This window comes from Akebia trifoliata, chromosome 1 (genome assembly GCF_017979445.1).
Source record: "Akebia trifoliata isolate Shusen 1 chromosome 1, ASM1797944v1, whole genome shotgun sequence".
NCBI lineage: Eukaryota > Viridiplantae > Streptophyta > Magnoliopsida > Ranunculales > Lardizabalaceae > Akebia > Akebia trifoliata.
Window position 1 is genome coordinate 27,589,253 of NC_141375.1, and position 10,901 is coordinate 27,600,153.

A 10,901-nucleotide genomic window follows, 5' to 3' on the forward strand; every position below is an offset into this window, starting at 1 on the left:
TTACAATTCTATACACGTTTATATATCATTAATAATAATAATAATAATAATAATAATAATAATAATAATGATAATGAGTGCTTGCACCACGCTGTTATAGTCCCTGAAAATTATCATACCCCTATGCTTTCACACTGATTACATGATTGAAGACTCATGCCCCCCTTATCGTGGTTTATTCTTACATAAACTAATGAAAAGTGACATGCTCTATTATCATTGTCATCATCATAATTATCACTCTATTGTCATCATCATTACCACTGTGCCTTCATCAACACACTACTACTACAACCATCATTATCATCACCATTGTTAACATCATCACAGTGTCATTATCATCTCATTTAAGAGGTTAAAAGATAAACTATTTTGGTAGAAAGAAAGAGTTCTTAGATCATTTTTCATTAGTCTTAAAAAAAAAAAAAAAAAAGATAAAAAAAATGCAAGGTCAAGGGTTATGTCACCAGTTTGAAAATTTAAGAAGGCATCTTAAATATGCAAAACCAAAAGATGAGGCACGCGACATTAAAAGAATGACAGGAGCGTGTGGTGCAGGTGCTAGTATTCCTCTATTAATGATAGGTTTTCTTAATGCTTACCATTCATTAGAGTTAGGAGAATGGTTCTATACGTCTCATCCCACCCCCCAACCATATCAAGTTGATTAATTGAAATCATGTAATTAAGATGAGAAAATTCATTTATCTCAATTTATAAGATATATTTTAATATATAAATGATTAAAATTCTTTTATACAACAAGGTGGATTAGAGATGATAAGGCCCTGGCCTGTTTGGTAGTCTTGTGAAACATCACAAATCGGCAAAAATGCAAAACTCATTCAAGAAAAAATTTGCATTTAAAAAAAAAAAAAATTAAGAAAAAGTTTACTGCCCTTGGTGCTCGAACAGCCAAACGATCTACATGTACATGTACTATCTTCCTCACCCATCCATCCATCTCTCTCTTTCTCTCAATCCTCTGCAACTCACGATTTCCTCTTTCTATGAAGCTACAAACCCACCCTTCTGAACCTCTCTGAAGATCAAACCCATCTCTAAAACCCCATTTTTTTTTTCTCTATTAAGCTTGAAATCCTCAAAAAAGCTTCAAACCTTAACACCCCCCCCCCCCCCTTTTCTCTCTCTCCAATACCATCAACCCCACGCCCTTTCCCTGCACTATCTCTTAAAAGAGATTTAAAACCATGGAAGGAGATCTTAATGAAGGGATAAAAGAGAGGGCCTAGAGCCAAGGTTTTAGAAGTGCTACAACTTCTTCCACCACCATCACCATTTTTAACATGAAACAAATCCCCCTCTTCTGACTTGTTTAGTCGGTAGAACAAGCTCATGGTGCCTTATTTCATTGTAGATTAGGCCACCTTAGACCCTAATCATCCATCAAACTATTAGAAAATTGATGTTCCTATTAAATACAACAGAAACTCAGTGTACTCCTAAATAGAGTAACACTGCCATTAAAAAAAGAAAGACTCGCCAAAGAAAAGAAAAAAACACTCATGTACTCCAAAATAGAGTACTCATCATACTGATATTGAAATTACAGATGGACCTGCTCTTCTTGCTAATGGATGAGATGGTTAAGAGGACTAAAACTCTAGTTATACAGAGTTTTTGCAGATTGATTTCTCAACGTTTTATTTTCGTTCTTCAAGATTTTCTCATCTGTCTTTTCACTTCTAGCTATAGCTTTCTTCATGGATTTGATCTTTCTAAGGTTTTTTGATCTCTTCATCTGTACTGCCTTGTTGATTTTTCTGTAACAGAAAAGTTTAAACAAAGAAAAGAAAGAAGAATCAATGAACATCTGAGCTTCCTTCTGTAAGCAAAAATCAATCATTTTGATTTGAATTCCATAATTTTGAATAGCTTCAAGCCCATTCAACAAATCAATTCATAAATGGATTTAAATAGGTCTTTCCCCACCAAAGATTCTTGTTTAGCCAAAAATCAACTCAAAAAATAATTCTGGAGCATCAAACAAAAATATGGGAATCAAGTTTTGCAAAAGTTAATTTATTCGATAGATAAGGTCATCGATCAAGCTCATTTTTTTACCAACAGATTTCTTAGGATGGGTCTAATGGGTGGTTAGTTCTTGTCATATCTTAAAGAATATGATAAAATTGATAGAATAATGCAATTCAGCCATATAGCATCTACCCATAATTGAGTACTATCATTCTTTCAATAAAATATAGCATATTACAAGACTTCACCCAATTTTTACAGTTCAATTTGATTTTTTGACATCTATTTAAGAGTTCTACATTTCAAATCAAATTTTAAAATGTTCATAGCTACAGAGAGAAATTCTCAGGGTTAGTTATGCTGACCTATTGAGGACACCATGAACTGGGTTTGGAGCTGTTGTCTCTGTTGTGTCCATTGCTGCAGATACAGGGAAATATTAAAAAAAAAAAAGTGTCATCACAGAGCACCAGATGGTAAAAACATATGGCTGATCATAATAAAACTCAAATGAACAGATTAGCCCTTTACAACATCTTTACTTCAGGATAGATGGAGGTCCCACTTTATACCTTAACCCTGGTTTGTAAAAATCACCTTAAACATGATTACATGAAATGAGTGGGGCCCACAATGCTCCCACTTAGGAGAGATCAATCTGGTTAAACCTGTGAATCTATGTATAATCATCCTTTGTGCCCTAATCTCTATGGTCACTAGTTGATCTACAATTCCAACAATATCTGGCTCTTCTTTCACTATAATTTTTTCTTCTCTATTTTTATTGTTTCTTTGCCAAACCCACTCATCCACCTCCTATAATCCTGAAGTGGCATTATACATTTTAGTTAAAGTGGTTGTTACACACAAAGTACTTTTTGTTTGAGGTCTGAAACTATGTAAATATTTCAATTTTATTTTAATACAAATGTCTGGAACTTGGTTTTGAATAGTGAACTATGGAAATGTGCACTTGTAAATTATCATAATTTTTTTTATATCTTCCTCTCATTCTCTCTTTTATTGGAAGTATTGCTACTTATTTGTATATTTAATTATTTAAAAATGCATTTCCAGGGGGCTAATATTTCAAGGCTTTGGCTAGTGAAATGACTTGCCTCACGGCTTAGCATTTAAAAACATTACAAAACAATGTGGTGCCAAAGATCTATTTGATCAAAGAACAAAGGACAAGTAACAGTTGTCTTCGAGTGGATGGTCCTGATGCACAAGATGTCAGCTACTATTATTGCCAGGACAATGTCGTCAAGGTCATTAAATACTCAATGACCCCACGACCCAAAAATATAAGATGACCAGATATAGATATGGTTAACAGACAGGAAATGAGATATGACAATTCATATCCAAAACTCTAGGATATGGGCATGGGTATCCAATCCAAAATGTCCATACACCATGCTTCAGTTTTCAATTTTCAAAGCCAGGTATTCTTTTATAGTTTCGATCATGCCAAATATAATACGGCAAAGATCTTTATTAGACATAACAGTTTCTTCATTCGTGTTGTAAACAAAAAATATATATGAATAACATATTGTCATAAATGCTTTAGATATAACCGAATGGAGGAACAAGGTTTGCGCAGCCAACCTCACATGTTTGGGATAAGGCTTTTAAGATGAGTCTAGTTTAGTTTTAAGTAATTTAGAAGTTGTTTAATTAGTTTTTATTTCAATTTTAGGAAATTTTTATTTTGTCTAGTTTCAAATTTGTTTAGGGTATTTTGATTGCATGGAAAGTCACTTTCCATGGAATTTGAAATCCATGGAAAATTAGTTGTGGAAAATAGGTAGGGTTGGAAAATCAAATTCCATTGTTTGATTTCACTTGGATAAAATCATGAAAAAAATATGAGAAAAAATAAGAAGAGGAGAAGGAGGATGTGGCGATGACGAGGGCGACGGTGGCGGCGACAACGACGGCGGTGGCAGTGGCTGCTACGACAACGATGGTGGAGGCGGTGGCGGCGACGACAACGACGGTGGCGACGGCGACGACGATGACGGTGGCGGCGGCAACGACGGTGGCGGCGGCGACGATGAAGGTAAGTGAGAAAAATGGGGGGAGAACTTGGTGGTGGTGGTGGCGGAGGAGGTGAGGGATGGAGAAGAAGAAAAAATAAGAAGAAGAGAGAGAGGAAGGTGGTCGGAGACGGAGCCGACGGCGACGACGATGGCGATTGTGACGACGGCGATGACGACGACGGCAAGGTTAGTATAATGGTGGTGGGTGGTGGTGGTGGTGGTGGTAGTGGTGGTGGTAGGGAATAATTTAGATGGAAAACATGGGTGGATTTCATTTTCCCACCCATATGGGTGGGAAGTGAAATCCATGATTTAGTGGACTTTTTGAATGGGGTGGAAAATGAATTCCATTTCCATGTGCAATCAAACACACTTGAAAAATGTCATTTCCCATGGAAATTGATTTTCCACCTTATTTTCCATGTGCAATCAAACATACCCTTAGTCTCTAATTTATTTTTAGGTTTCTATTTTTTTAAATTCGTTTTTATTCTTTAGGCTATAATTAGAAGTATTTCTAAGTGTCCAAATTGAGTTATAATATGTTTAGAAAATTACTATTATGTTATAGATAAATTAGGAAAGTCACTTTTTAGTAATTTTTTTTATAGGTCAAGATAATTTCATGAATCAAGAACGGAGGTCGAGTGGACCAGCCAAAAGAAAAGAAATACAAACCTACCAAAAGGCAAACAAGCCGCTGAAAAAGGACAAAGAGATTACCCCATATCTATATTACAAACCCTCTCCATCTAACTAAATAGTCTTCTAAGAAGATACCTCTAAACTCTTTAAAGACTTTTTAGTATTTTAGAAGATTTCTAAATTGTTATGATGAAGTAATCTATATAAGGATCTTCAAAAACGAAATTTAACAATTCAATACATAACAATTCATTCAATAAATTTCAAATTTAGCTATTTCTCTTGTTTCAATTTATTTCTCTGGTTTTCCCTTCTTTTCCAAGCTTGAATCTATACATCCAAACTGGTTATGTGTGTTCCATTGAACATAATCTCTCAATTCCTTTCGAATCTATTGATTCACGCAGTTCCGCTACATCATAGTCCCACCATTTGGTCGACCTACACACCTAAAATTCGCCAGATTGGTAATTTCTAGCCCTTGGATTGTCAATTTTATCAAGGGTTTCAAGCCCTAATGATTTTTACCCAAGGTCATGTTCTCTTCTAATGAAAAAAGCCCAAATCCAATGACTAGAAAACATCAATCACACTGATTTTTGGGGTGTAGGGCTGAAAAAGTTCATGAGCTACTATGTTATTTTTTTTTGTGGGGGGGGGGGGGGAATCATGAAAAATTATCCTTTTTAATAAAGTGCAAAATCAAAGTTGTTGTGAAGGGTTTGTGCAACAATATTTGCAAGTGATTGTAAAAAAGATAGACATGCAAATGTTGAAATGAACAATGTATAAGCTCCTTTTTTATAGGTCAATTGAACTTTGACTATTGTGAAGATTTTCTACTCTATACAAACAGATAAGAGGATTATCCATGGACACAATCATACAAGTTAGTCTGAGACTAGAGCCAGGTCACCATAAAATATACAGTTGTTTTACATTTTCTTTTATAAGTTATGCGTTGTTCTACTTTCCAGTCCATGAATAGTAGGATCCACTTAAAAGAATGATTGAGATGTTCTTATCAACCGTCATGTAGATAACAACCTAGTCCTTTGCAGATCTAGTTGACCTTCGGGATGGGTTGATGTCTTTAAATTGTCATGAATATATGCATTTTTGTTTGAAAGAGTTGCATGGTAGAATTGGAAATGGGACCACTATCTTCAGAGAAGAGAATAGGTAGGTCTTATCCCCACAATGAGCTCAATCATTTATCTTTGATTTCTAACTATTTTCATAATAACATTAATGATACCCATGTACCAATTGGTGCTAGAGTGTCTCAATCCCTTATTAGTGGTGACAATAACTCATTACTACAACTGGATATTGCTTGGATACTTTGACATTGCAATTTTCTCATTCCCTAGTGTACTGTTAGTTCTTTTCTTAGTTTGCAACATTTTTCTTGTTTTCCTGGTGAACAAAAGTGTAAACAATATTTGATAACAGTTGTTACTATGTAAATATACAGCAAGGTATCCTAAAGGGATTTATCTTGAGGACTTTGTGGGTAGATGGGAGTGGGCTTGTAATAGAGATAGGAGTCCTTGATTTTCTTTGTTTTCCTTTCCCTCTCTTTCTTTTGTATGGTTTGAATATGGTCACCTCAATCATGCTTTTTTACTAATTCTTTTTTCATTCATAAAAAAAAAAAAAATTTACAGCAAGGTATCAAGATATTTAACGAGATAAACATGCCCATATCCACTTTTTTATTTTCGAGAAACCAAGGAGTTGTATACTCATACCAGTGTCAATATCAGTACCAAACAATTTTAGCAAAACAAAGGAAAAAAGTGACCTATTTAAAGTTGGAACCATTTCATAGTTTTCAAACAACTTATTAAAAGAAGGGAAAATTATTAAAAAATAATATTTATTTATTTCTTAAAAAAATAACATTTTTTTAAAAAAAGGTAACAACCATGCACTAGAAGTGGATGTACGAAACCATCAAGTTGAATTGGATGTTTTTAAAAAAATAGCTAAATACCGAAAATATCCTCCCACACATGTCCAAACATACCTAGAAGTGGATGTTTTCAAAAAAAAAAAGTAAAATACCCCCATACCTACTCCTCCTACCATGGGACACCTGTTTTTATAAAGCATCCAGTTGAATTAGATGTTTTAAGAAGGATATGAAGGTTGTGCCAAAGATGAAGATGAGGGTAGGTGAAGCTAATGGTCTAGGCTTAAGATTTGGGTATGTCTTCCTAAGAAAACTAAGGTTCCTAAGGTCCTAGGGTTGGGAGAAGAAGAGTGTGTGCAAGTGGGGGTGGGGGGGTCAAAACTCTCCAAAAGGCTCAAGCAACTAGACACTAGAGCCAAGGTCTCTATCTAAAGAATTTTGGAAGTAATAGATAGTTTTCAGTTAACCAAGGTGTTTCTTCGACTAGCCTATGGCTCTAACGGATAGTTTAAACCACTTTTTCGGTTAACCGAAGCTCCAAAGAATCAATTTGGACTGCCCTTGGGAAACCAACCAAAGTTCTATTTGGTTAGCCGAGACATTTGAGACAAATTTGTATTGTCTTTGGAATTGAAACCAATGAACCTTCGGTTAGCCGAACATAATGAAAATTTATCGACTTAAATACATGAACCATGATAAACTAACTCAAAAAAAAAAGATACTCAACTGACATGGTCACTCGGATGGGTAGTCAAAGGATCACTCGGATGAGTGAAAACCTTAAAGTTCATAAGTCTGAGTAATCGAAGGATCAAAGGTTGATCATCCATTCAAGTCGTTTGCCTAGGGTTGATCTTGCCCATCTCGCTCAATATAAGGTTGAAAGTCCATTCCAGTCACTAAATTTACTATTGTTCTCACATTCCAAGGCTTGATAATTCCCATTTTGCTCGATCTAAGGTTCATCATCCATTGCAGTCGCTTGATCTATGGTTGACCTCGTGTTCTAGGGCTTGATCCAAGGTGAACAAGCTAATATCTAATTTTGATGTGTATAAAAAAATGGTTCATCACATCTTTATTTTAACACCTATTTACAATATTTAAGTATATATATATTACACATCTCGCACTTGCATAGACTCTTCTTCTTCAACCCTAAGACCTTAGGAACCCTAGTTTGCTTAGGAAAACCTACCCAAATTCTAAGTCTAGACCATTAGCTTCACCTACCTTCATCTTCATCCTTGGCACAACCTTCATATCCTTCTTAAAACATCCAATTTAACTAGATATTTTTATGAAAACAGGTTGTCCAACATGGTTGGGATAGGTATAGGGGTATTTTAGAGATTTTACTCCTTTTTTTAAACATCCACTTCTAATGCATGGTTGGACATGTATGGAGGACATTTTTGATATTTAGCTATTTTTTTCTTAAAACATCCAATTCAACCAGATGGTTTCGTAAACATTAACTTCTAGTGCATGGCTGTTACATTTTTTTTAAAATGTTAAAAATCGTTATTTTTTAATAAATTATTATTATTTTTTAATAATTTTCCCTAAAAAGATCCTATTTTTTAGAACAACCTATTAAACCCTAATACTCTCATAAGGCAATCCAACAATAATTATTTAATCAAGACCCACACACACAAAAAAAAAAAAAACCCAAGCCCTAATATTCTATTGTATCTTTTTTTTTGGTGTAAGGTGTTTATCAAATTTAGGGTGTCTTCTTTGGGGACTTTGTCACTCGGTGGGAGTGGGTTTGTTCCATTGCCTTTCCATAGTTGCTTGTATCTTTAGTTGGTCTTCTTAACCACTTTTTCAATAAATTTTGTTACTGATCAAAAAAATAAAAACATGTAACCCTAAGTATGAATAGCTCCTGCCTCCTTCAAAAAACCCATGTATTAAAGAGCTCAAATATACAAACTTTTAACAAACCTTTACATATTCCTAATGGCATCTTAAAATGGGTTGAGGTCATGGTTTTGAATCTTGTTTGAGACTGAGATGTCTCGGGCGAGCCATCTTGGTCTCGTTTGTGAACGATCCGGATTTCCAGTGTTATACAAACATCACAATAAATCGTTAGACAAACACAATATCTCGGACGAGATGAATCATTCTATATGAAAGATAACTGGATAAACACAAAGAGTCCAACTAGCCTTACTAAGTTAGTAAGGATTTCATCATCACTAAGGATCTTTGGGCTCACCTTGCAGCATCCAAAAAATGATCTGATTGTAGAGGACAAAATTTTATGAACTTTGAAAGGAAAAAAAGAGAGTAAATTTTCAGAGTTGAATATCTAAGTTTGGGATTTATGCAGAAGTTCGATAGCCATTCATTCTCAAAACCCAAGATCAAGCTGAAAAGAATTGTTTTTTGGATCTGAGTTTTTCAATGAAACTTAGCGGACTGTGGTGTTGGATTGCTGATGTGGTTATCCATTTAAGAAAAACAACCCTTAACGAGGCTTAAAATCTTACTAAGTTAGTAAGGAAAATGTTTCTCAAACACAGAAAATGTTTCTCAAACACAAAACGTACTCAACACTTTCTTCTCCATTTTTTTCTAGATCTAGATTCGTTTAAAATCTTGATTCCTACTTAGAAAACAAAACATACAGCAATCTATTGGTCAAGGAATGTTCTCAATTACAAATCAATGGCGAAAAGTCCTTGAGTTCCTTAGATTTAACTTGAAGAAAACCTTCAAATGATTTTCCTTTTTCAGATTTTTTTTTTCAAATTAAAGAGCATTAGACAAATGAATTTTCAAAAAAAAAAAAAAAATTTGAGATTGTGAAGAGTTTAGAGTTCTTTTCTTGTTGGTTGAGGAACATTCTCAATTTCAAATCAATAAGTTGTTACTTGTTCAAGGTTTTTTTTTTTCTGAAAAATAAAAAATAAAAATCGATTGTCTCATTGTAGATTGGGATGATTCATCCGAGACAAGATGACTCGTCCGAGACAACTTGGTCTTGTCCATGAATGAGATGAGACGAATTACCGAGATATGAAACCATGGTTGAGGGCGCTATTCAACCCACTAAATTGTGAAACACGGACATGAGTCATCACCATCCTCTCTTGAATTTCCACTAAGTCTAGTGCAATCTCAAAACCCTCCTCAATAACAAATTGAGCTTTAGAAATAATTGGCATCAAATTTGCAACTCCAAAAGCCTAAACGAGTTAAATTTTTTGATGCATTCATGCTAAAATTCTGATCTTGTCTTTAAACCTAGACATGAAACAACTAGCCAAAATGGCTCAGTTAATCAAAAAGTCTTATTTGGAAAGTCGTTGAAATTGAATATCAAATTCTAACAAAGACCAACGCTAAATCCTTTATTTGATCATCTAACTCTCTTAAAACCTTTAGACTTATCCATCTTTGTAAATCCATCAAGTTGGATCCTCTTCTCCAAACTTTGCGTCATTGTTCTAGTTTTCGTTCACGATTAAGCAAGACCAGTAAAGATTGTAAACTAGTGGAAGCTTTTCTAGATTCAAACCCTAGAGGGAGAATCTAATTTCAAGGAAGGGTGAATGATGCAGACTAATTATTAGCACATGTGGTTGGTCATTGTGTTAGTTTTCTCGAGATTATATTACAAATCAACTGGAACAAAAAAAAAATTTAATTCAAATAGGCAGAACGAGACAATCAAACCTTGAGGAAGGTCTCCCTCGGTCTGTGCAGAGATTTCCATTGCAGTGGCAGCGTTCCTCTTCTTCTTGTTTCTGTTCTTCGCCATGGTATCGCGAGTTGCTTTCAAGCTCGAAAACTAGTTAGGGTTTTTTTTTTTTTTTTCCTTCTTTCAAACTCGAAGAAGACTACAGGGGTTTTCTTGGTTAAATAGGGTAATTTAGAAATACACCCCTCGGTTTATAGTAAATATTTTAGATATCCATGTTTGAAACTAATGATACCCTTGACCACATCTTCTCATAGAGATTAGACACTTTGACTTAAATGCCCTCATCTTCAACTTCAGAGCCAATATTATCTTCTTCAAGACTTGAACAGCTAAGATACCCTCATCCTCATCATCTTTGAACACATTTCAACAGGTCCACACCAAATGGAATTTTAAAATTCGAGAGTTACATCACTTGTACCGGTTTATATACGTATTTTACGTAACTTTTCTTAAATCAAAGTATGTTTCTTTGAATCACTTCTCTAACAAGTGAAATCCATTAGAAAACACTTTTTCCGTTTAAAATATGATATGGGGCACTTCACAGTTTACACATTGTTATAGA

General features: G+C 34.6%; 1 protein-coding gene across 1 annotated transcript; it reads right to left on the reverse strand.

The window, feature by feature from the left end:
- Window positions 1-1,196: 1,196 nt before the first annotated feature.
- Window positions 1,197-10,466, reverse strand: LOC147411384 (uncharacterized). Its single transcript, XM_086447996.1, has 3 exons — window positions 10,306-10,466; window positions 2,364-2,418; window positions 1,197-1,784 (listed from the first exon to the last, which is right to left on the reverse strand). The coding sequence occupies exons 1-3, from the start codon at window positions 10,388-10,390 to the stop codon at window positions 1,625-1,627; spliced, it is 300 nt and encodes a 99-aa protein (XP_086304122.1). The 5' UTR covers window positions 10,391-10,466; the 3' UTR covers window positions 1,197-1,624.
- Window positions 10,467-10,901: the final 435 nt, after the last annotated feature.

What these genes read in the sequence shown, in the direction of transcription:
- LOC147411384 (XM_086447996.1), bottom strand. Translation starts at nt 10,390, where the DNA reads ATGGCGAAGAACAGAAACAAGAAGAAGAGGAACGCTGCCACTGCAATG. An exon ending in CGAGGGAGACCTTCCTCAAG is followed by an intron (nt 2,419 to 10,305) that starts GTTTGATTGTCT and finishes CTGTATCTGCAG; the next exon opens with CAATGGACACAACAGAGACA. An exon ending in GTTCATGGTGTCCTCAATAG is followed by an intron (nt 1,785 to 2,363) that starts GTCAGCATAACT and finishes TTTCTGTTACAG; the next exon opens with AAAAATCAACAAGGCAGTAC.